The sequence below is a fragment of the Montipora capricornis genome, chromosome 6 (assembly GCF_036669925.1).
Source record: "Montipora capricornis isolate CH-2021 chromosome 6, ASM3666992v2, whole genome shotgun sequence".
NCBI lineage: Eukaryota > Metazoa > Cnidaria > Anthozoa > Scleractinia > Acroporidae > Montipora > Montipora capricornis.
The window spans coordinates 11,880,152-11,906,905 of record NC_090888.1 but is presented as its reverse complement, the minus strand read 5'-3'; the positions used below and the strand labels follow the sequence as shown (position 1 = coordinate 11,906,905).

The window sequence follows — 26,754 nt, the reverse complement described above, 5'->3', positions numbered from 1 at the left end:
CTCTCAGCCGGGAGAGTAGAGAACCAATGAAGTCAATTCAGGTATGATATGAGTCTAGCCTGCAGATCAGGCGGACGCTCATCCTAGGTCCAACCTTCTTAATGGGACGCCACTTTGAAAGCACAGTGCTGGTTCCCCTTTTCCTTTCCCCAGCACCATTTCATGCTGTCCTCCTCTCCCTGACTGCTATTTTTTGACACGTCCCATTCCTCTGTTAGTCTCTTTATCCAAAATGTTGGCCGATAATTCTTAACAAAAAATGCCTCACCTATTCGTCTGGTAGTTGTTTTGTAGTGTGGGAAGTGTTTTTGATTCTGGGATGAGGTTTGGATTCTGGGATGTGTTTTGGATTCTGGGAAGTGTTTCGGATTCTGGGAAGTGTTTTGGCATTCTAGGAAGTGTTTTGGCATTCTGGGAAGTGTTTTGGATTCTGGGAAGTGTTTTGTCCATATGGGCCACCGTACAAATCCCAGACAAATGAGTGGAATGCAAGTGCTGTCACCGATGTGCCAACATATAAGTACTTATTAAGTTATTGGTTTGTTTAATTACATTGTGAAGAGCAATAATTGTCATTTAATCCATTCATCCCTGAAGCGGGCCATGTACATTGATGTACATTGATGAATTGTTTGGCATTGGACGGAGTAAAATCTATAAGTGTAGGGAAGGGTTAAGTAAGTAAAAAAAGTAAAGTCTGTTTATAAGCCAAGTGGTCCATCAGAGCCGGAGCTTATCCCGGTTTCTGTGGCATGAAGCGACTAGGAGCATTTTTACTCCCCCTTGGTCCATCGCAGGGTTACCCCCAGCATTTCGTTGGTACCCATTTATGCACCTGGGTGGAGAGAGGCACCGAGGGAGTTATTATAAGTGTCTTGCCCAAGAACACGACACAATGTCCCCGACCAGGACCCGAACCTGGACCACTCGATGCGGAGTCAAGCACACTAACTATGAAGCCACTGCGCCTCCCCCAAAAAGGGTTAAGTCGATAAATACCAAAGGTTTTTTTAATTGTAATCTTTAGGTGGATTTGAAAAGCATTGCAGATGGTTTTGGATATTCTTACTACAAGAACCATTTGCCAAAGTTGGGTCAGAAGCCTGAATCACTTATCATTCGACCATCGACCCAGCCAGCTTTGTCTTCAGCTGATAGGGCGGCAATGTTTGAGATTGGTGAAAGAGTTCGTGTTTTGTTAAGTGGTGCTACTTTGAAGGACATGCAGGAAGGTCATGGAGGATGGAATGATCAGATGGAAGAGGTTAGATATTAAAATTAATAATGTAACAACTCGTACCGTAGTTTGCAAAATTTGGCAGTTCGTTTTATCTTGCAATTTGTCGTTCAAGTTTGTTGCAACACAAGTTCCACACAAAAATATTCAATTGCCTGGCCCCAGTTGTTCAAAAGGTGGATATTGGTATCCACCGGATAAATTATTATCTGCTGGATAGCGCAATCAGTTTCTCTATGACTTATCCAGTGGAAAGTGATTTAGCATGTGGATAGTGGATAGCACTACCCATCATTTGAACAGCTGGGCCCTGGTGTACCTTAGGACAGACTTTTTTTGTAAATAAATTGCTGGACGGTTTAATTATTGCAACAGTTGCTATACATGTAAGTTTGCAACTCTGGAACCAATTTCCAAAACATTATGCAGTGTAACATTTCCTTAAACTTAATTCTATTGCAATTTTTGTGGTAATGCTGAAAAATGTTTCTGTGATTGCATGTGAGGTCCCTCATTTGACCATCTGGAACTAGAAGATTGGGTCATACATGTATAATATAAACACCAACGGAATACCAAGTGCACTTTCACGCGAAAACATGATATCTTCACACGTAAAGATAACATGTTATCTTCACACGTGAAAAGATAGCTCTTGCTATGGTTACATATACCGGGTAAAACACGCCTTTCAATGCCTTTTGTGAAATGATTTAGTATTTCATGTTTAATGTAAAACAAAAAATAATTTATTACAAGGCTGCTTGGAGAAACGAAATTTCTCTTCTCGTCTCCTCCTGAAAAAATATTTTTCAACACTCGAAGAGTAATTTTATATCTTGGCACGGCCATGTAGTATCCTCTATTTCTTTCTGATTTTTATAAATTTCAGGTGATTGGCTTGGTTGGAACTGTTCACAGAATTACAGAGCGTGGTGATGTTAGAGTACAGTACCCTGGTTTTGCAAACAGGTGGACGTTTCATCCTGCAGCTCTCACAAAGGTATTTTGGTGCAAACAGAGGTTTTTCAGTATTAATACATTTTAATACATTTCCAGAGTTTTTGATTGATTTTGCCAACAGTGCAGCCATATGAATTCCTTTACAATGTTAAATTATGTGGTTTTGGTTGCCATGCTGTGTATGATCACAGTAACAACTTGGGGGCAATTAACTAGTGATCAGAAGCAAACGTAGCCAACTATCTGCTTACTGTTATTGTGTTTTAAGATCCTTCTCAAAAAAAAAAAAACAAAAACGTTTCAATCTTCTAGTTTTTAAAGATTTTAGAAAACCTTCAAAGGTCTTGTGACGTTTTCTATTTGACAAGTAACTTGTTGTAGTGTGTTATATAAAGTTTGTCCCCTTTCAGATTGATGAATTTCATGTGAATGACAGAGTGCATGTAATGAAGGACAAAGAACTGGTCAAAAAACTCCAGCGTGGGCATGGCGAGTGGACAAATGAGATGACTGTGGTAATTTTCAAAGATTTTATTTTCATTTTGGTACAGTTTTAAGCCAGTGAGTTGTGTGACACGATAAATTTTATATATAGAATGATGTGTTCTGACTAACACCAGAGAATTTTACTCGTCATTGCTCAGGGCTCCAGTGGTTCAGGAGTCAATGGATTAACCTCTAAATCACTCCAAAGTCATGTCCCCTTTCAACCATTGATTCCTTAAGGAGTGAGACGTAATAGATTGTACTCTGTCAAACGCCCTGCGATTTTACATATCAGTGGAGGTGGTAATGGGTTATGAAGGATGATTAACTATGCGTATGTACATGTACACTCAGCAACACATACTTGATGAAGCAAAAAGTAAGTGTATGTTGTGTACCAAGGAGGTAATCACTTATTTTGTGAGTGTCTCTAAGCTAGCAAAGGCAATGAACACATAGTTTGTTTTAAAGCTGAATGAAAGATGTATGTTTGGGAGGTCTGGGGGCCATTATAAATTTGCTAGTCCGTGGAGAGTAACAGTCTCTATTGGGTGGCATTTCACGAGGAGCAGCAGAAAATACAGATGACCAAAGAAAAGAATTTTGAGCAGAAAACTGTTCGCTTTCGATGCATAAAAGTTTATGAAGGTTTTCAAGGCTGATGCCTAAGAAAATTTTAAAGGGGCCCTCAGAGCTAAACGCTGATAACTTAGGAGCCCAACATATGAAGTGAAAGGCGTTGCTGTGAAAAATTAAGGAGCCCAGAGCTATTCTTTGGGAGCCCCAGGCTACCGGGCTCCTGTTAGGCAACAGCCTTGGTTTTGTTGGTATTATATATGTTTAGCTTCTTACATGTGGTGCATGGCACACAGGGAAATGATCATTGCTTTTGGATCTCCTTTTGCAAGATAAGGTGTAGTTAAGTCTTTAATTTTTATTAGGATCAATGACTCTAAATTCCTATTTTAATTAGTTCGTTTTGTTGTGAAAAAGGTTCTTGACTCATTCATCGTGGTAAAGTATGATTATTTAACAATTATTCGGCAAAGGCGAATAATTTTTTTAGTATAAATACAAAGGTGATCATTTCAAAAAAGAGAAAAAAAGAACACTTCAACGCGAAATCATCTTCACTTACAGTTGCAAAACGACTACTGGCAGCCATTTTGTCTGTCGAAGTGATTATCGGCTGATAATCCGAGATAGCGAGCCAATGAGAGCGCGCGATTTTGTATAATCACCTGTGTATTTATACTAAATTCCTGTTTGTCCTCTGTGATTATCACTCACAGCAGCCTGCTCAAAAGGTGACATGTATAATTACTAACTAGTTAACCTTATGGCTTGATGAAAACTTGTTAGTATGCAGTCGATTAGCACCGTGATCTTCTGGTACATCAAAATTAAGTGGCAACATTGTGAGACAAACAAGGGCACTGGAGTGTAAAGTTAACCTCATGGCTCAGGCTTGTTCATTCACTTCTTCAGGCCTTAGACAAAGTTGGTCAAGTCTTGAAGATTTATTCTGATGGTGACGTCCGAGTTTCAGTAGCAGGACATCACTGGACGTTTAATCCTGCAGTGCTTGTGAAACAATCATCTCCTGCTGCTGCAAAGGGAGGTCAGTTAAATCCACCTCAAAGCCAGCAAGCCACAGCATGCAATGAGTTGCAGGGAATCTTGCAGCCCTCTTCATCTACTACCTCATACTATGCATTGCAGCGGCAGCAACATGGTTATTCGGCTTTGGAGGAAAACAGAAACACTCACCAGCCCCAGAGAGAAATAGGTACTGTAGTACTCTCTGTGATTTGAGCACAGCCTGCTTTTGATTAGAAAAAAAAAAGAAAGAAAAAGATGGCAAAGAAGACTCAGTCTGTCAAGTATGACACGCAAAAAAAAAATGGACTCGAAAATCTGTGAATCAAATGAACCTACATTTAGTTCAGTTGCCTCACTCTAATGGCGTAGTTCTGCAAAGTCTCTCGTAACTCAGCGGTAAATTATATAAAGTAGTTATTAGAAGGCCATATCTTCATCTCCTGTGAGGGATAGCAGTTTACTTTTTTCAAATTTTCATGTAGTTGTCACTAATGTACATCTAGTGTTTAGGACCATTTCGTTGCCTAAATACTGAAAAGTCATTTTGCTAATAGATATATGGTAGAAGATCCTTGAAGCCAAAGCCACCAAATGAGACGAGAGAAATGTTTTGTTTTTGTCATGTGCCATTAACATGTACCCTGCAGGGTTTGAGCTAGGATTTGATCACTGGGGAACAGTTTGTGAGGGACATTTTCTTTTTTAGGGCATAGTTAATCGAGGGACTGGTTATGAAACTTTCAAAAGCGAGAACAATGTTGTTGTAATCGATGTTGAATTGACCGTGACCCTGCACAATCTTTTGTTTTCGCTTTGCACGGGTTCGCAAATTAGTTGCGCATAATTTAATCGAAGGATTTGATTGGTTATCTTCTCGAAAAAGGTGTGTTTTGTGCAGGGTCAAGGCCAAAAATACGGACAAAAACATGAAACAAAGGAACTTGTCCAGTTTCATAACCATCTCCGTGCATTAACTATGTTTAGGGGGACCGTCAATTTTTTTCAGTTTTCTTACGTTCAAACAAAGAAACAGGCAAAACGACAAAAAACAATTTTAACCTGTTACTTGTAATTAAAAAATTAATTTACAAACAGGAAAGTTAAGAAAAATGGTGTGAATCGCTTGCGATTGGTCATTGTTGTCTAAAAGCACTACGCAGTGACGGTGTTGCTGAGTGTAAGCCCCATAGTTTCTTAATAACAGCATCCACGTATTCTTTACAGTCTCTGTGTCTTAGAAGAGTCGAGGGTTCTAAAATTTCTACACCCCAACCTTTTTCCGATGCAAAGGGCTTTGTGTTCTTAGATTTCCAACAAAAACAACAGAACATCGCCTCTTTTTCATAGCGCAACTACGTGTCATCTCGCAACCAAGTTTTCTGGAAAGGTGTTGCTTTCCTTTGACCCTCGTCTGTTTCTTCCTCATAAAGACACTGTTCTTCTTCTGTATTTTTTTCTCGGATCAATCTGGCTTCCATTTGAAGCGAAAAAGCGATCTATTGTACTAATACGTTTTCGCCGTGACATTTTAATTCCCAGATGCGTGCATTACGCTTGGTGAAAAGTGACTTTAAATGAACTTAAAACACACGATAAAATTCCTCCTACGGGCTGTGTACAAAATTGAAATGAAATCATGATCTTAGGTGTATGACAGAGGTGATTTCAGTGTGATTTTACAGCAATTTGTTCATTGCCATAATCAGATTTGTTGTGCGTTAATTTGTACCCAAACTGCAGCTTATTGTCAGTAGCAACAGGTAATACATTGGATAAGCACACCTGGCTTATACACTGTCCATGGGCAAAAATGAAGTGTGGCTAATGTTGTAGCATTTTCTTTCGTGTCTTTGTAGATGAGTCATTGCGCTCCCTTTTGGATCATCTCCGGATCAACAGCTCAACGGATGTTGGATCCATGATCGTGAGTGAGGCAGGGCAAGGTCATGTTGATGAACTGAAAAGGATGTTTAAAGCACACCCAGACAAGGTACATATACAATTTAGCTTTTTTTGCAACTTGATGTTTTTTGTCCATAACATTACTGCGCCTTTCAATAACATGGGGACTCTTAAACTCAAAGGCCAACCGACAAATGCGTTTTTCGCTACCGTCAATCAAATGTTCGGCGGCTTCTCCCAGCTTCCGACTATATTGACTGAACTGGGCTCAACGATGTGATTTGATTACTGCGCACTCGACAGTAGTCGGAAGCTCGGAGGAGCCGCCGAACATTTGATTGACGGTAGCGAAAAACGCATTTGTCGGTTGACCTTTGAATTTAAGAGTCCGCATGTTATTGAAAGGCGCAGTAAGTGAAACGGCCATAACTGTATAATTAAAAGTTAAAAAGTTTTACAAACTCGGAGCTAAAAGTTAAAACTTATGAAATATTTCGTCCGTTTTTCAACCGGACTTCATCAGTCAATCATTGACTGATGAAGTCCGGTTGAAAAACGGACGAAATATTTCATAAGTTTTAACTTTTAGCTCCGAGTTTGTAAAATTTTTTTTAACTTTTATTATGCTTCCGGAGCAGGAAACAAATGTTTTTGATTGTGTATAATTAAAGTTGTCAAGCCCATCTTCAGGGGGCAAGTCATGGGATGCACGTCGTTTGTTACTGCAGATATTCTCGCTAAGTTTTTTATCCTTGCTTAACAGAACCTTTGGTGTCACACTTATATCTCGATCCACTTCGTTATTATTCTGCTAGTTTCTTTCTGCATAATTTGTCCTTTTAAATGCATGCTCATTTTGAATGTAGTTTCATGTCAGGCTTCAAGTGAAGTTCATGTAAAGTAGTTTTTCTATCTGGAATCCATGCAATGTTTCGCCTACAACATTCACTTGTAACTTTCATGTTGATTCCTGTCCAATTTGTTCATTGTTGTAACTAATATTTTCTTTGTCTCAATTTTAGGAACCATTACTATTTATAAAGCACTGAAAATCTTTGATGTAATGAATTTTATTATTTGCTTGTTTTAACAGGTAGACGTCGTTCGATCAGATAAGACAGCTCTGCAGATTGCCAGCCATCAGGGATTCACAAGTGTCGTGGAGCTTCTTGTTCAGATGGGCGCCAATGTCAATCTTCAGGTAGTATTAAAGATTCTACCACTTGTGATTTTCATTCATTAGTGTTTTCATATGATTGCATGTTTCCTTATTACAATAATTAATAACAATTGTTGGTGATAAGTTCACTTTATTGGATCAATCCAGCATCCACTGCAAAAAGGACAGAATTTCATACATCAAGTTACCCGAACAATATCGATTAATACATCTCAAATTTGTTTGAAGGGGACTTGTATGCCCAAGCCATTGCCGTTGAGCGTTATAATGATTGCATAAACCTGGTGGTCTGTTTTTGCAAGCAATGATTGCAAATGACTTGCAAAGATCAAGTAAGCAAGAAAGCAGAGCTGATATATGCTATCATATGTACATGCTCCTGGAGACTAGCGGCCGCCCCACATAAGTATTAATTGAGCCTGGGGAATGACTGCTGGCCAGCACGCACTGTCTGGAGGTTAACTTTGCCTAAATAAAATAATTTAGCCTCATTAAACCCGGCAGTCTGTTTTGGCAAGGATGGGCCACCTTTAGGAGGCAGTGCAGCCGGGTAGTTGGAGCGCTTGCCTTGATATCTGAAAATACCAGGTTCAATACCCGTTCTGACCACTCGTCGAATTTGTTCCTGGTAGTCCATGGTTCATTCTTAAAGGCCGGGACACACTAGGCGATAAGTCACAGGAACAAGTCGCCGCAACAATTCGCCTCGTGTGATACGGTTAATTTTGTGAAAATCATTGTTGCTGCGGCAGTATTTTGTCGCTGCGATCAGTTTTGCATGAATTCAAACCAGTTTGAATTTATGCGACTGATCGCAGCGACAAAATCAGCGAAAGCAGCGTTGTCGCACCGTGTGTATACCTCCGGCAACGCGTCGATTCGACAAAATACAAATGAACCAATGAGAGAGCGTCGTATGGTCCGCCATATTGAATTAGAAAACTTGTTCGCATTCCCCTTCATACGAGATCTTTTCCTGAGCACCGAACAGGCGTCGTGTCGCAGCGATTTGTTTTGCAAGTAGTACGCACCTAGCGACTTGGTGCGGAGACCTGTTGCTGCGACTTGTCGCCTGGTGTGTCTCGGCCTTAACAGTTGTTGCTGTTCTGTTCTATCGTTTCATTGATTGTGTTTCAATGGACCTGAAAAGCCCCTATGGGGGTTGCTCAATTAAGTATCACTTTGTATTTTGTATTTAACTTTGGCTTTCGTGAGCCAATCGCATCCCAGGACTAGATCAGTCTTGCCTCTGACTCATCGCTAGATCAATCTTGCTTATGTGCTGATCATTTTTTTTTTTAGGATAGTGAAGGAGACACTGCTTTGCATTATGCAGCCTTTGGGTAATTTTGATTGTTCAGTTGTTTTTTTTTTAATTACGGTGCCTACTATTGTTATTGCGCATACGTTCTGCGCATCTCTAGATATTCGGGTTTCCTATTGATGTTGCTTACTAATACAGTGATATTTTGCACAGTTTAAAACTATCCGGAGAAAGTACATCTTGGGATCCATAAAGAAAATTGGGGGTAACCATGCATTTTTGAGAGATAAGTAAGGTTTAATTTGAGAAAGAACCCCATACATTGCTTTGTATTTTAAAGCTTTTTACAAATATTACTCACCAATGGTCTTCGAAAAGTGTGTGGTTACCCCCAATTTTCTTTTTGGATTTCAGTAGCTCTTGTTAAAATCTACGTTTCCCGCATAATTATAAAACGGGGCAAAAATGCCTTTAAATTAGTACGCACCGCCCTTAATGCTTATTTGTGCACCCTAAGACACTACATTTTCTTTCAGTGTAAATACATTATTTGTGGACTCTTCTAGAGTGGTTTTCAATTGAGTGTCGAAAGTTATTAGTGAATTACTTTGGTTTTGCATTACTTCACTCAGTGATTGGTTCAAAGTTCTCGCGCCACTTTTTCAACCAATCAGAAGTAAAACTAAAACCAATTGTGGCTCGCGCGTGCACATTTTCCCGCGCTTTGTGTCGGCTACGTGTAATATTACTTCGAGTTTTGATTGGTTTACTAGATTGTCTCCGTCCTTTTTGATTGGCCAAAGTAATTACTTTGGGTTTGGTTTTACGACACTCACTTGAAAACCGCTCTAAGTGTGTGGAGATAGATTTTCGCTCGGTGTCGAAAAGGAAGCCTCCACAGACGGGGGCAAATAAGAGACTTGCTAAAATTGGATTTGATCATTATTGAAGTAAGATTTGTAACGTGTCAAGATTCTGTACACAAGCAAGTTTGTCAGGGTTGATCGATTTGAGCATTGTTTATTTTTCCAGAAACCAGCCATTAACAGCGGCGGCCCTGCTGAAGGGAGGTGCAGATGGAAACAAACGCAACAAGAACAAATGCTCCCCTTTGCATGTCGCTGTTAACAAAGGATACAGTGAAGTGGTCAAAACATTGCTGAGTTATTCATGCAATGCGAATGCGCAGGTATGTATGTGCTACAGTAAGGCTTTTCGTTTGTGTGGGAAGTAATTTCACACTCTTCCATCATTTTCGCATTACTATGCGTAGTGATTGCCTTAAAATATCGCGAACAATCTCGTCCCCAGAGTCCGCTACTCTGGCCACTTCCGAGACAGAAAGTCCGCAAATCACGAACTTCCAGCTTGTCTACGCACCCTCAAAAATTTGAAACAACGGTGGTTGTCAACAATTAAAGTAGCTGGATGTGAAAAATTTTCCATTGTCATTGAATTTGTTCTTTTAGCCGTTAACAGTTTACAGTACCTACACCAGATTATTTTTTCACCCAACGACGTGTCACTAGGTCCTTTCCCATAGCGTCCTTTGTTCGAATTAACAAGATTGTTCTTTCCAAAAACTAGTGTATAAATTTACTTTACTTTTATTTACCTGTTGTGACCAGATGGAAAAGACACAAGCTTGTGCGTGGACTCACTTTCAAAACGAGGCCAAATTTAAATTGTTTTTTTATCGTTGCATTCACTTGATTACTGAAAGAGCTCTATCTCTTGCAGGATTCGTATGGGGATACTGTTTTGCATGATGCGATTGCCAAAGACTTCTCCGAGATTGTTGAACTTCTTGTGAACTTCGATGGAGTGGATTTATCTGTGAAGAATAAACGAGGATTTAACTGTCTTCATCATGCGGCCCTAAAAGGAAACGCGAGGTTAGCACGAAGTTTGCAAAATTATATTTTAAAATGTTGGTAATTGTCAATCATCGGTTTCTACTGTTAAACACTGTAGCGGAACGTGTTCATATGTGACATCAAGTGTCGTGATTGGCTGATTTCTGTAGGTGAAACCGTCCGCCAGCTGTCGCTGGAAACATGATTAGAAGCCCAAAAAAGCAAAATTGTATGTGAGCTGTAAGTTTAACTTTAGAGCACGTACTACGTATACATTGAGGTTATGAAAGGAATGTCAGTAAAAGAAAAGACGAAATAATAGAAAAGTCTTGTAACGTGAAACTTCTTCCTTTTAAAAATGAAAGAGTTAAAAATGGTAGCCGAAATACGCCCGAAAAGCTTCGCGACACACACGGAGAAACAAATGCCTTGTTTGGAACCAGTCGGAAGTCGATGTCCTTCGTGCTGACCAAAAGGATTGCTGCCTCTTGGAACGATTACATAACCAAAGAAAAACACCTTTGAGAACCCTGTTCCCAAGTTCCCTGATAATAGACAGGATGCTCACGGATGCCGGCCGCGACAGCGAAAACTCATAAACTCTTGGCATGCGTTTTGAGTCACTTCTGTATAACCAAATTCAACGTTTTGAAGACCAGCAGGGATGGCGAAGTGGTGAGAGCACTCTTCTCCCACCAAAGTGGCCCGGGTTCGATTCGCATGTTGAGTTTGTTGGGTGTGTATCTGCTCTTATAGGTTTTTCTCCGGGTATTCCGGTTTTCTCTTCTCTTAAAAAAACAAGTTTTCGTTTTCTTCTTTTGTTCAACTTTCCAGTAACTTCGGATGGCTTATGAAGAAGTCAGAAAACTGAAAATGCAGCTTAGTTTATAAACGTGTACATGGAGAAGTCCCATCATATATTTTTGAAACTTAAGGTTAAATAGCCAAATGTATCAGTGGTGTAGCAACTCTCGTAACCTGCTATTGTTTGGTATTGTAAGCAGCCTCTATTGTTTTCATGTCGAAGTCATTGTTCCAATTGTTTAGTCTTTTGTTTTTGGCAGAAAACTATTAGACAGGGAAGTGTTAATTTTATTTGTCCTGAATCACGAGTGGGCTTGTGGAGGGTGACAACTCAAGTATGGAAGAGTTTGACATTAGATTTAAGAAGGCAGACTACAGCCTGAATTCTATTAACAAAAACAATGCAAAATTAATGATCTTTTGCTCGTGTTCTTATTATACCAGCTTTCTGATATCCATTCTTTTAGGTTCTTAAAATTTTAGATTGTCTTGTATTTTCTTTTACACTGATTCTCACAAAGGCGACAGGTTTGTCAGTGGTTCTGTTCTACACGTACTCTCCTCACTTATGTCCAGGGCCCGGTTGTTCGAACGCCGATTAACTTAATCCAGGATTAGCGTGAACTTTTGTTTCGTGTTTTCAACGTTTTGGTGAATTAGTTTCTTTTGCTTACTCTTGTTTTCACGATTGACTTCTTCTAATGTGAAGTTTTGCCGAATATCAGGGTTGAAGAGCATTTGGGAGTAAAGAAATAAACTCCTTGGTCAATATTTAATCTGGGATTAGTTTTAATCGGCTTAAGTGCAAGTGATTAGATTCAAGTGAACCCAATTTTGATATCCAACACGAAGTATCCCTCAAAGTCTAAGCATTTCCTACTTATTTCTAACAAGAAGATTAGTGTTATATTTATGTCAGGGTAAATGCGGCAGTTTATCTTAACTTGGGAATCAGCGTTTGGGGCACACTTTATGACGTCAATTGTCTGTATTCCGAGACACGAGTGATGTTGAAGTTGGGCGGAAGTGCAAGGGGACACTTCATGACGCTTATTGAAATCCGTGTGCATGTAATATTGTTTGCGCGCCGCGAGGGTATCTAAAGCCGTGATTTTATTTTTTTTCGCGACAGGGCGGTATCTTTGATAGTGGAAAAGTCTCCAGATCTATTAAACATTGTCAAAGAAGATGGATTTTCAGCTCTCCACTTGGCTTCATTAAATGGACATTTTGCCGTTGTCAATGCTCTTATTGAGGTACGTAACGATAGTGATTATTTCGCCAGTTTTGGCGCTCAATTTGTACCAAATATTGCAAAGTTTAACACATTCTGACAGAAACATCTCTAACTTTTTTGTTGAAAGTGGAGGTCGGTTTTTCATTTCGCAACTTGTGTGGCAACTCTTTGCGGCATCAGCCAACGAAAATATGCTTTTTGTTCTTACGTGATCATCACGTTAGTTATAAGGAAATCAAGAAACGATTATGGCTAGAGCGAGAATGCACGCCTTTTCCAAAACACAATAATATCATTGGTTAAAAGTGAAAAAACAATCGTGCTGCACGTGTGGCACGTGCGGTACTCTTCTTAACAACGACGTGAAATCACCAAGTTCGAGTTTTGACAAAAACTTGAGTAAACAAACGTGAACCTTTCACCCTGCGTTTGTACTCTGAAAGTTTTTTTTTAAACTACTCAGGCTGCTTTCTCAACTGCAAAGATTATTCTTTTTCAAAATCGTCACTTAAATCTTAGTGCTTCCACAAATTTTCCTGTTAAAGAAATACATGTTGTTATCGATGGTAACTCGGAAGCACTCGAGAAATAATCCGAATGCTCCTTTGTAGGAATCGACCTGCGACCTTCAGATTACCAGTTACTAAATCGTATCTTTTCGGTTACTCGAGGATACTCGGAAAAAAATCCGAATGCCCCTTTGTAGGAATCGACCTGCGACCTTTCGATTACTAGTTACTAAATCGCATCTTTTTGGTTATTCGGGGATACTCGGAAAAAATCCGAATGCTCCTTTGTAGGAATCGACCGCCGACCTTCCGATTACCAGTTACTAAATCGCATATTCTTGGTTACTCGGGGATACTCGGAAAAAATCCGAGTGCTCCTTGAAGGAGTGGAACCTACGCCGCCGAACTATAGAGACTCGTGGGAGGCCTCTTTTGAGTGATCCTCGACCAATTTCGCTGCTAACTGTCCAACGTTACTTGGGTTTTTCTTCTAAACAATTTTCAGGCTTATCCAGATATTGATGTCAACCTCCGAAACGTTCGGCAACAGACCCCGCTTCTCCTTGCTGTTGATAAAAGACACGTGACCATAACTAGGCTTCTCTTGCAAAACGGAGCACAGGTCAATTTACAGGATGACGTTGGCGATTCACCGCTTCATGTAGTCGTTATGTACCATTCAATGAAGTCTGCGGGGAGTAATGTATCGAGGAAAGAGGTAGGCTTCGATCAAAGAACTTTTTGGAAATCAAAGATGGCCGTTATAGCAAGCCCTGGCCATCTCTGAGCTCGCTTTAACAGTGCAATTGGTATCATCTGATGTTTATTTATGGTGGGGAAAGTGTCGGGTCAGTGATTGTTTTTATCCAAGCTTCATCTATGCTAAGGTGGAGTGTTTCACAAGCCTCCACCTAACGGACCAAAAACGGGTTTACCGGATTAGTTTAGAAGCCGTTTTGTTTCCTCCCCTCCCCCCTCCGGGGGTTTTCAAAGGTGATAAGTGCATATCTAGTAGAACACCTGAGTTAACCAATCACAACAGGCAAAAAGCACAATCCACTTGTGTGGTGTAACAATTGCTTCGTATTTCTGCTTCAGCTTCGTTGGGTGGTGCGTGTCTTTCGGAGCTGAAGCTGCTCGGTTCGATCCCCAGTTACTGCGGCCACAGTCATGAAACAATAAGAAAATATTTGCTAGGGCCTGGTTTTCACTAGCGACGCAAGCATATGACGAGGTAGTAAATACTCACTCAGTGATCTTGGTGTTTCAAGCAATCTGATTGGTTCGCTATCTCGGAGTATTTGAGCATTAGTATATACCAAAACAGTGAATAGCGTTGAACGCGCGCGCTGATTGGCTACTCAAACTCCGGATATCCACTGCTATTTACCTCCGAGCAATTCGCGCGGAATTTCCGCCCGAAAATGTTGTAATTTTTGCAGAAATAAATGAATGAAAATCATTTTTTGTGCTACACGATCTCACTGTTTTAGTATTTACTAAAACAACTATTCACCTCGGTGTTGGTGGCTAGCAGCCACCTCCACTTCGGTGAATAGTGGCAGAATATTTACCTCGCCGCTTCCAAGAATAATTGTTAATTATTTAACCGAGAAAACGGGGTTGATACAAGCATAAGCACAAGCGTTGTATGAAAACGAAACACAGCATAAGCACAGTGAAATGTGCTACGTGTGTCCAATTAAAGCGCTCGTTCCATATTCCCCGCGTCTGAGCATTTCAACAAAGCGGCGGAGGCCGGCGTTGCTGTTGATGCTTGTGTCGACGTTTTCACTTAGCATGAGTTATACTTATGCTTGCGTCGCTAGTGAAAGTGGGTTTGTTTGGGATACTAGAGCGATTTTCAATTAAGTGTCGAAAGCAATTAGCGAATTACTTTGGTTTATGATTACTTCACTCAGTGATTGGTTCAAACTTCTCGAGCCCCTTTTTCAACCAATCAGAAGTGAAACCAAAACCAATCGTGGCTCGCGCGTGCACATTTTCCCGCGCTTTGTGTCGACAACGTGTAATTACTTCGAGTTTTGATTGGTTTACTGGATTGTCTCCGTCCTGTTTGATTGGCCAAAGTAATTACTTTGGTTTTGGTTTTACGACACTCATTTGAAAATCTCTTTAACATGGTAGCGTTTATTAATTTTTTTTCGAACACCATCTTGGTCGCCTTAAAATCGTGTGCATCCGCTCTGTAGATGTGAATAGCTTCAAAGGGGGTGTGTCGCGAAATTTAGCCAAATTCAGTGGAAACTGGAGGGAACCAAATCAAGCGAAGCGTAAAAATAACTGCTTAAAACATTGAAGGAAGGTTTGAGTAGAACAGAAAAGTGAATGAAATGGATTGGGGTTGTTTTCGAAAACGTTTCACTTAACAGTCTTTTTTCAAATTTAATCTCCGTTGTTTGTTTGTCACGAGTCAGTAAAGTAATTTCTGGCTTACCGTTAAGTTTCATGACGAGTTGGGGCGAGTAATTGGTAAAACTACACAAAATCAACTGCAGTGCCAGTACACTAGTCCTTTACAACGGAGTATCAGAAAAATTTATTTTTTTTGGAAGGGGGGGAGTGGAGTGGTGGGGGGGGGGGGGGGGGTGCGGAGTGGTGACGGAAGGACGCAGCTTCGCAACCCACAGAGCTAATAACGTTGAATAAAGTGACTTTACCTTTCAGTTGCCTGCAACTGATCCAACATTTGTGATAACCAAGTTACTTGTGGATCATGGCGCAGACATCAGTCAAATGAACAAGGATAACAAGACACCGCTACAGCTGTGTAGAGATCAAAGACTGAGAGAAATTATGCTATCCAGATCCGACACTGAAGCAGAGTGAGTAAACCAACATTTCTGTTATCTTTATGTGGCGTCTCTGACTCATTTTGACTTCTGTTTTTCTCACTTGAGAAATTCGTGTGGCTCGTACATAAATTTCGCGGACAAATTCATTTTAAAAATGTTTACACCAGGTGGATCTTAACAGGAAAACATTTAATATTTTAGATGCACTTTAAATGTCTTATTATTTTTTTTTTCGAGTAGCCTATCAGGAATAAATTCTGAAGCAGCCACCCCACCCTCCCTGGATTTGACTGACTCGGCTCAGGCTACATCGTCGTCAAGCGTTACCAAGGAAACAGACGTAAAGTGTCGTTTGTGTGGTATTCCTGCTAATGCCAAATTTAACCCATGTGGTCACATGTTGGCTTGTTTGGAATGTGCTTCAATGTTAAGGAAGTGCTTTGTTTGCAAGGTAATGCATGTTTGCAAATTATATTTAAATAATAGAGAGAAACTTGAAACGGCAATCGTCAGTTTGCCGTTCACGTAAAATGGAGTGGAGCTTGTGACTTTTACGTCGCGTGACCCACTGCAACTCGGAATGGACTCTGTTAATCTCGAGTTTTTAGTTAACAAAAAACGACAACAAAAACTCAAAGTCTCTTTTAAACATTGTTTGTTGAAAAAGACTCTATAAAATGAAAATCCTTAGCCGCCAAATTGTGTGAGTCAACAGAGAATCAACGTGAGTTCATGAAGAAAATTGTGGTAAGGAGTCAGTTATGAACGATCTATAACCATGAAACCTAAGTTTTCCTTGTTTGACTTCCCGGAAATGGTTTTAGGGTTCTTGTTTGCCACAATCAACTTGTTTTGTAGAAGAAAAACGAGAAGAAATTTTCAGGTATACGGCAAACGCGAAAATGCCTACTTTCACTGAGAAACGGCAACCGGTAAACGCGAAAAATGGCGGGAAAATAATGGTCGCGTGGTCACTTTTGCCGTTCGCGTTTCATGTAATCGTGATGTTAAATCTCTGGGTTGTCAGCAAGTTTCTAGGTCCTATTTTATTTTTAGCTGCTCTCCGACTCGCGGGACGGGCTTCGGGTCTCTTTTGCAAAGAGACAAGGACACCTCAATGGGTCTTAAAAAAAAACAATCCGAAATACGAAACGATTACCGTATTCGTGTCTTTTCAATCGTTTCTACTTAGTTTGATACTGGTTTTTAAAGTGGTAATCAGCTAAAATGATCCAAAGGGCCACTTTCAAAAATGCCATCATACTCTTTGGTTGCCTTCCAATAAGTCGCATGAGAAACTGGAGGCAACTGAATGCGAACTTTTGGAGGACAAACAAAGAGTATTATAGTATTGCTTTGTTGCTTTGTTTTTATTGTGGAAGTGCACTTAGCTATCAAGCTAGTTCACAGACACTCCACTTTCAACAATCTGAAAGATACAACCCAAACTTAACAGAAATATGATTAAGGACGTTCGCGCTAATTGTTTGTGCGCAACGTTACTGCGCATGTAACGCGACTGCAATATGTCACGCATTACTTTGAGCATTAGTGAAGTTGAGGTTTTAAAACCTTTGCAAAAACCGTGGACGGTAAGTCTTGCACAGCGTTGGATCAGAGAAGATCGTGATCAGTCAAAATTGATTTAAAATATTTATGAAAGTCAAGTAGACTACTGCACGACTGATATTCGCGAGGTTTTATCAGTCGTGCACTAGTCTACTTGACTTTCATACAAATTTTTCAAGCATCAGTTAAAATAACATGGCGACAAAAACGCCGAGGAAAAAATTACAGGCCGGCAAAAGAATGGCACATTTATTTCCGAATCATCATGAAACTTCAAAGAGAAGTGAGCGGGAGGATGGAAAAGCTCTGGAAAAGGTAGCTGATCGAGTAGACTAGTGGCTGAAAGTTTGGAAAAGTCGTGGACGAACCGTTGCGTAAATTTAATGGGGCTATTTCTTTTTAATGTTTTTATTACCCTACGAACTTAAGTTCAAAGTGAATGCATGTTTTTAAAGTTCTTTTCCTTTACTTTCGTGAAAATTGAGCAGTATTTTCGTCCTCGTCCGCTTAAATAGTGCGGACCTGCGTGGAAACTATCAGCGATTGAATTTCACAAAAAACACACTCCAGAGGATGAGCATGACGGCAATGGGGAGATATTATACAAAACACCAACCAAATGAAGATGACCCCTGCTTAAAACGTCGTTGCTATGCTCGAAAAAGGTTTTTTTTTTCGGTAAAAACCGTTCATCTCTTCAACGATCGATCCTCTCTGGGGTTCCAGTCCTTGCCCGACAGGTCACGCAAAAGCGTGACAAACGAACTTTTCCATGAGCTTTGCAAAATCACATCGATTTTACTCGTTCAGATCATCGGTGACCCCTATTTTTTAAATCATGAATCACTTACTTTACTTACTATCTACAAAATATGATGAAATAAAAAAATTCTCACCGTAAGAAGTTATCTTTTTTTAACATTTTCTTTCCTCGTGCTATCGAATTCCGGTAGTGGTTGCAACGGATAGAGCTTACGAAAACACTCGTCGAGGATGAACTCTACTGTTTAACACATCCCTAGCGGCATACAATTATCTAAAAATCTCACTCCTAAAAACCTATGCATGGAAACTTTCACTTCAACAGTTTATTTTTATGATTTTCGATGGATGAGCAGATGAGCCTACATCTCGCTATTATGACCGATTTCTCGAAATTAAGGCATTTTTCCACTGCCATTTTCTCCGAAACAAAGTCGGTGACCCCCATTTTTTTTTTCATTTTTCGAGTAAGTACTTTATGACCTAACTCTAGGCGAGAAATGAAGAAAATCTCACCGTAGGAAGATTTTGGCGCGAACGTCCTTAAGAACCCCAACTGGCAGGAGACAACCAGTTGGCTAATTTACAAAGCGTGGCTGAGTTGAATCTGGGGGCCGTTTCTCGAAAGTCCCGAACCTTTACGGGCTATTTTCGGGTATGGCGCAGTGGTGAGAGCACTCGCCTCTCACCAATGTGGCCCGGGTTCGATTCCCGGACTCGGCGTCATATGTGGGTTGAGTTTGTTGGTTCTCTATTCTGCACTGAGAGGTTTTCTGCGGGCACTCCGTTTCCCCTCTCCTCAAAAACCAACATTTGACTTCATTTACTTTCATTGTTCATTTCAGTCTACAGTGTCCCCAATTAGCGCTCCAGCGCTAGAACGACCAGACACTTAAATAAAGTTCCTTTCCTTTCCTTTCCTTTCCTATCACAATTCCCTTTGTAACTCAAGAACGCCGCGGAGAGCATTTAATACGTCAAACTTCATAGTTATTTTTACTTTTGTTACCTTGAAAACATGTTAAAAGATCGGCTTTCCAAAACAAGCGTTTGGCAATTTCACAGGTAGCTTTTTGGGCCCGAAAATTTTTCGGGACTTTCGAGAAACGGGCCCCAGAGGTCAGAACGGGATTAGAACCCGGGGCAACTGCATGCAAACCTAACGCCGTAGTCAATAGACCACGCTGCCTCCCTTAGTATTCTGCCCCTACCCCCCCTCCCCCCAAAGTATTGTTCAAAGAGGCTTATACTAAAAGAACATCCCATAAAAAGTGCTTGAGTCACACGACGTCTCTTGCTTTATGTCTTTACGACAGGCTGTGGTTCAGTCATTCAACGAGATACCCCAGGAAAGAGATAGTGAGGAGTCACTCTGTATCGTTTGTTCCGATGAGCCGCCATCTGTTACGTTCGAGCCGTGTGGACACATGATTGCTTGTAAAGGTTGGTAGGGTTGTTTTTTTTAGACTTTCTAATATTCTCGGACAAGGATGATAACGTTAACCCCGTCTCACATCACTTGCGTGAGACGTTAAGAACCCACACACTGTTCGAGAAGAGTCGGGGACGTAGTCCCCGGTATCTCACTTTTCTGTTCTGGGGGAACCTGTGAAATGTACTTGTTATTTTAAAAGTTAAGAATGTAAAATGCACGGCTGCTAGGTGCTCCATAAAAGCAGTCTGGCAAAGTTCCCCACAAAGGACCAATTGTACATTGGTCTTGAAAAGACCCTAGGAGAGTAATTCTCCCCCCCCCCCCTTCCCCCCCGCCCTTCCCTTCCCTGTGCCATACTTGTTACATACTACTTACTATGCTGATACTCTTTGCTTAAACCACTTTTTTGCGCAAGAACGCTTAGAGAAGGCTTCTTGTTGGAACGATTGCATAAATTACAAATTTAAGAGAATTTTTTGAAATGACGAAACAATTTAAACAAAAAACTATGGCTATTTGACATACTAAAATGTAAAGTCTTAAAAGTATACCGGTCTAATATTATTAACAGTAACTTCATGTCTAAGGTTATCAACAGTTCTCGGAAAAAATTAGAATAGTTAGAATAGGGGTGCAGGGATGGCGCAGTGGTGAGAGCACTCGCCTCCCACCAATGTGGCCCGGGTTCGATTCCCAGACTCGAAGTCATATGTGGGGTTGAGTTTGTTGGTTCTCTACTCTGCATCGAGATGTTTTCTCCCCTCTCTTCAAAAACCAACATTTGACTTGATTTGCGTTAATTGTTAATCAGTTTGCAGTGTCCCCAATTAGTGCTCCAGCTCTAGAACGACTAGACACTTAAATAAAGTTCCTTTCCTTTTTCAAAATATCAGGGCCAAGATAATTCTTAAATTTACGAACCTTGGGAGAATAAGTTCTCCTATTCTGTGCATACTTTCTCCAGTTCAACCGCGATAATACTGGCCTATTCTTGCAATATTTCAGTCCTTCTTTGTGATTTTTTCCAGTGGCTAATTATTCAGGGTTCTCAATAAGTTTTGGAGTAGACGGCTTAAATATAAAAGTAGGCGGCGGGAGAAGCGCTTCATCATTGTTTATAGCAAGTTTATGACCGAAAAGTAGACGGCTCTAAATTTAAAGTATGCTGATAGTCTACGTAGCTGGTGGGATATTCTATCACGGGAATAATTAAAAACACTTGCGAGCACTATGGTTTTGGCCGTGAGCTGGCCGCGACTGGCATGGGGATTAGTAATTTCCACTCGCGACCAAAACAACGAAGCAACCATCGATTTATTCCTCCGTTTTTATATAATCGTTGCTGATCACTCTCGTGATCAGTAACCTTGTTTTCCCACCGAAACAAAAGAAAACGTTTGCACGATAGAGCGGTTTTCAATTGAGTGTCGTAAAACCAAAACCAAAGTAATTACTTTGGCCAATCAAAAAGGACGGAGACGATTCGGTAAACCAATCAAGACTCGAAGTAATTACATGTAGCCGACACAAAGCGCGGGGAAATGTGCACGCGCGAGCCATGATTGGTTTTGGTTTCACTTCTGATTGGTTGAAAAAGTGGCGCGAGAACTTTGAACCAGTCACTGAGTGAAGTAAAATTTATAAACCAAAGCAATTCCCTAATTTCTTTCGACACTCAATTGAAAACCACTCTAATAGAACCAATTCCCGGAGGATTAGTTGGGGACACCAACATGGCTGCCGTTCCATTGTTTAAGGATACCAACATGGCCGCCGTGACGTCACGTGAAGATACTATATATGTTGATGAAGTGCAAATTGTTGACAAAGATTCTCCCATTTTCTTGCTGTTTTTTTCTTTAGATTGTGCTGTGCGGATGAGGAAGTGTTTGAAGTGCAAGGCAACTATTACACGAAAAATATCAAGTAGTATGTGGATCTTCATTTCTACCTCTTTTAGAGATAATGTCTTTGTTGTTTCTGTGTGGATTGTTTTTTCGCTCGAGTTCTTTCGAGCTCAAAATAAAACAAAAACTTAGAAAAGAGACATGTATGATACATTGTCCGCAAAACGCCAGAAAACAACAGTTCCACTGGAGGAAAAAGGAATGACCTTGCGCGCTCTGCAAATGAAGTGCGTTTGGCAGCAGTCCTACTTGCCAAACTGACCACATTCAATGATTTTAGAAGTATTGAACATACCACGATAAATTTCTTCTTTAAATTTTAAAGTCGTTCATACCAATTCGTTTGCTGAATTTATATTTATGGGTAGCGAGCGTTAGAATGGCGCCGGTGGGTGTTGGAGTATATTCCGTGTGAACGGCAAAGAATACTTAGGTAGACTACACCTAAATCGTTTTTATACTTATTTCCTCGTGTAAACGTACATCATCGTCAATTGCATGCATGCACTGAAGCGAACTGACAAAGATTCTCTGTTTGGCAATGTTCTAAATGTAAGCAGTGCTGCCCAGTGGTTTGGGTGCTTGCCTTGAGATTAGGAGAACCCCGAGTACAAGACTCGTTCTAACCACTCGTTGAATTTGTTCCTGGTAGTCCCTGGTTCAACGTCTTGGCTACGCTTGTACATGTAAATAGCCAACTGGTTTGCCTCCCCGGCCAGTTGGGATTCTTAACAGTTTTTGTTGTTCTGTTCTGTTCTGGTTTCATTGGCCCTAAAAAGCCCCTATGAAGAGTGATCAATTAAGTACCGCTATGTATGTAAAATATTTGTGTATCTTTTTACAGAAGAACCATCTGTCCAAGTTGCAGAATTGAGCGAAAAAGACGAAAAATATTTGGAAACTCTTCATTCGCTGCTGACCTTGCAAGCGCACGTCAGAGAAATCGAAGACGCAAATATGTGTGCCATATGTTTGGAAAAACGCCGCAACGTTGCCTTCATGTGTGGCCACGGCACATGCGCAACTTGCTCTACCTCCCTGGAGATTTGTCCCATGTGCCGGAAACCCATCGATAAGAAAATAACGCTGTTCAACTGATCCAAGAGATTTCTCCCGCAAATGTTTGATGGCAGCATAGTGCTGAATACTCTTCTTATTTGGGCATTTGTAACCAGAGAAAACTTATAAAAAGCATTAGTTAAATCTGTTTAACGGGAATCGAAAGGTGCGACCTTCCTATTGATTCTCGATTGTATTTGGAATTGAGAAAACCAAGACCTGCTTTTGACTGGAATAAGGTGAGACCAATTAGTATGCCTTGTTGGATTTACAGAAATGGGTTTATCAGCTGAGTTCGTATGGTGAAATAGCCACCGTAAAGAAATTCGAAAGCTGACGTTTCGATCGTTTGCCCTTTGCTAACGAAAGTCGGCAAACTGCGCACGAAGGTGCTGGTATTGATGCAAGGTGTGGGACTCGATCCTAGCTCACACGCGTTTTTCCGTGATTCACTTACTAACTATATGGGAGCCTGGAACAGGCTAATGACTTTTTGTAAAAAATATTTTATAAATTAATGCCGGGTATACATAGTAATTTTTGGCAAATTGTCAGTGGGATCAGAGTATTGGACTCTTGCTCTTGGTTTGTACACCAGCCCAGGAGTTATTTGGATCGATCTTTCGCACTGAAAAAAAGAAAAAAGAAAAAAATAAAGACTTTTTGGGTCAAACTCGGGAATGCAAATGATAGGTGTTGAGAGCCTATCAATTGGAAATAAATGGCTTTGATAACAGAATTGATTGGAAATCAGCACCGGATATCGAAAGTGCATTCGGTAGCTGTCTCTGGATATTGGAGCCCGATACACCTTGTGATCTGTTTGCAACTAAAAATCCGAAATGGTGCGAAGAATGATATTTTGATAATTAACCCAGTTCCTACGCAATAGTTTGTTAGCCTTTGATGGCGAGTATTTTCGCAATTTGTTAAACCGTATAAAGGTGGGGGTACACGTGAATTTGAATGGCATTTTAAGAGACTTAAAGAAGGGATAAGAGAAAGAAAATTATTTTGGAACACCAACAGACAGTTGCCCCCCCAACCCATGCAAGAGCACACCAGGTTGGTAGGGGAATGTTTGGGTGTCCATATATCAATGTTTAACTTCAAATGCTAATTTTCAAATTACATGAAATCTGAACTGTTCCTTATATCTCCAAATTGTACTACTCTTTTGAGAAAACCTATCTTCTCCCAAAAAATTTACAAAACACCTCAAAACATCGATTTGTGTTTTGAGCATAGGGTTTTTGTATTGTTTGAAACTCGAACGAGATATGTCCATCAAACCGATTTGAAGCGGCGTGAAAACGGCTTTCAGGTGAACCCCCGCCTTAAGGTGGCTTAAAATTGGGGACGCAGTGTAGGTAAATTAAATTGTTTTGTTAAGTCGTCTAAAACTTTGTACAACAAAAAATACAAAAAAATGTATGCCACATTAATTTTGTGTGAAAGAGATGAAGTTATCGTTAATTACTCGGGATCAGGTAATTTTGTATTGGTTGCCAAAGAGTCACAGGCAAACCAAGTTTGGTCCTGTGTGTAGTATGCCAAATCAAATGTGCGGCCATCATGTTATGCTACATTCTCTGCTACGAGCAGATGTCTCTTTTTTGCGTTCCCTGGGCTGACGATTGCGGGAAAAGAGACCACTGCCTTGGGTCGAAACTGTGTTGAACATGCGCGACTTATTACTTAGCGACCGAACCACACGTGATACTTCACATGTTGTGCGGAATCACTTAAGGAGGCTCGAAATAGTTTCTCCTTTTTTTCAAACAAATAAACACATTCTGTCCTTAGATACAGTTGGGGTAATCATATCCAGACGAAATTTGGCCAGGGTATTAAGTACCCATCGTTGATTTCCCACATTATATTTTCCTCCAAAATAACGTTACCATGGCAACGATATGAGGCATTTCTTTGAGCCTTAAAATCAACATATATTATCTTTTTTGAAGAAACGGGACGGTAAAATCTTCCCATTCAGCGTTACCAGATAATGTTACAAATAATCTCTAAAACATTTAAAATTCAACAAAATCTGTAGGCCAGTTTTTCGGAAAAATCAGGTTTTTTGAAATGTGTCTCTAATTTTTTTTTTCACCTACAGAATTTTTTTAAATTTGAAAGACAAACGTTTTAAATTAATCTAAGCTAACATGCAAAAAACGAAAAAAAATCAACGTCCGAAAGCAGAGATATAAACGAGTAAAGTTGCAAAATCATGAAAAATGAGGGGGTTACGAGGGGTTACAAGATCAACAATCACGCATGCGTTATCCGTTCATTCGAGTCCGCGCGCGAGTGGAGCTACAGATAGATAGAGATAGATTGATAGATAGTTTAATAAAAATATTACTTCGCAGCTTCGCACCCGCTCATTCGAGTTCGCGCTCGAGTGGAGCTACAGATAGATAGAGATAGATTTATAGATGTTTAATAAAAATATTGCTTCGCAGCCAAAAGGCTGAATTGCATAATACTTTACAAATTTTACAATGATACACTATATATGCTGTGTTAAAGTACATGAGTATGACTAATTTAAATTTATTTCAAGTACTACAAAATGCTAAAAATTCAGAAGTCCGAACAATAAGCAGCTGAATTGCATAATACTTTACAAATTTTACAATGATACATTATATATACTATGTTAAAATACATGATTATGACTAATTTAAGTGTATTTAAAATACTACAAAATGCTAAAAAACCAGAAGTCAGAACAATAAGCAGATAGCTAATCGAACGCATATTTACACAGTGTTGTTGACTAATCGGCACATGGCCGGAATGATTGACCGCTGAAAACGCTTAGTGCGCACACCAGGGAGGTCGTACTTTCTATTTCTCCTTAGGTTATAATGGTTTACATGATTGGGAGGAAGTAAGTGGGATAGTTTCTGGTTATCAGAGATTACATTAAACAACTTAAAGCACTGTTCCTCGCGCCGAGACCGCAAATTGTCTAGATCATAGATACTTAAGCATTGGCCAACACAAACGGATTTAAGTGACCATTAAACCGTTTGTGTAGGATTTTCGTAGTTTTCGTGAATAGCAGGTATATTTATATTCCGTATATATATATAGGAATTAGGAGAAAGGTGAGCGAAATTAGCGGTATTTGTTCATTTCTGGTGACCCATTTGAATCATGAGCTGACGCGAGCAGCTTACGAACTGCGAGTGTGGCTTACGCGCGCGCTAAGCTGAAAACCCTTTCGAGTTTCGAGTCTCCTTAACAACAGTGGAATGGACCTCTTTAGCTTGTACGTTTTGTTTTCCCATTTCAGACCACGTGATGTTCCCAAGGGAATTTTCTTTTTGTTTTTACATAAGTTATGCATACATATGCACGTGCAGAAGACGACATTTGAAAGAAACTGCTCCCTGGAGTAACATCACGTGGTCTGAAATGGGAAAACAAAACGTACAAGCTAAAGAGGTCTATTACTGTAAAGGAATGCGCGAGACACAGTGGGCTCAAGGCACAGTCAGCAAACATATCATGGGGCATGCGTTTTGAACAATGCCATCCAAGGTCGTGGATAGCGGTTTGGACCAAAGTGCTTTTCGACCCATAGCAGAGGTGTCTTTTCCCGGACTCGTCAGCCCAGCGAATGCAAAAGAAGAGACCTCTGTTAGCAGGGAAAAAGCTACATTACGATGTAGCAACATTCTATATTTATTTACGGGAATTTAACCATTACTACATATTTTAATTTGTTAAGTAACGATAAAAATAAATTTGTAACTTAAATCAGAAAACAGCGAGTGATTTTCAGTGGGCCCAGTACAAAATGAACTGGAGCAAAATCAAATAAAAGTGAAAATGGAATTCCTGTATGCCATCCACATTCATTTGTTTGAAGATGAGCTACCTCGAAATTTTACACATAAGTTTGTGACTGTTAGATATGTTGATTATTTTGATGACGTCCGAAAAATCGAAAAAGAAAGCTTTTTTGAAAATATTGCTAGGTAACAGAGCCAGTGAGCAGGGTTGTTGCGTCGGTTGCGGTCTAGCATATCTGCTGTTTCCTAAGCCTGTACGTCAACTCCATTCTGGAAAACCGGAAGCTGGCTGCTGGTTTGCTACTTGAGGCTGTGTAACCCATTACCCCTCTGCCAATTATTACACAAAGAAATAAG

The 26,754-nt window shown here is 40.2% G+C and overlaps 1 protein-coding gene across 1 annotated transcript in view; it reads left to right on the top strand.

The window, feature by feature from the left end:
• LOC138051526 (E3 ubiquitin-protein ligase MIB2-like) overlaps positions 1–26,444 on the top strand; it is a 31,843-nt gene extending 5,399 nt beyond the window's left edge. Inside the window, exons 4-19 of the mRNA XM_068897752.1 lie at positions 1,028–1,264; positions 2,130–2,240; positions 2,611–2,715; positions 4,175–4,475; positions 6,145–6,278; positions 7,284–7,391; positions 8,673–8,713; positions 9,667–9,823; positions 10,375–10,529; positions 12,427–12,550; positions 13,546–13,758; positions 15,729–15,886; positions 16,097–16,307; positions 19,504–19,630; positions 21,486–21,551; positions 22,374–26,444. Coding sequence (XP_068753853.1) covers positions 1,028–1,264; positions 2,130–2,240; positions 2,611–2,715; positions 4,175–4,475; positions 6,145–6,278; positions 7,284–7,391; positions 8,673–8,713; positions 9,667–9,823; positions 10,375–10,529; positions 12,427–12,550; positions 13,546–13,758; positions 15,729–15,886; positions 16,097–16,307; positions 19,504–19,630; positions 21,486–21,551; positions 22,374–22,627 — 2,502 coding nt within the window. The 3' untranslated portion in view covers positions 22,628–26,444. The remainder of the gene's footprint in view (positions 1–1,027; positions 1,265–2,129; positions 2,241–2,610; positions 2,716–4,174; positions 4,476–6,144; positions 6,279–7,283; positions 7,392–8,672; positions 8,714–9,666; positions 9,824–10,374; positions 10,530–12,426; positions 12,551–13,545; positions 13,759–15,728; positions 15,887–16,096; positions 16,308–19,503; positions 19,631–21,485; positions 21,552–22,373) is intronic.
• The last annotated feature ends 310 nt before the right edge of the window (positions 26,445–26,754 follow it).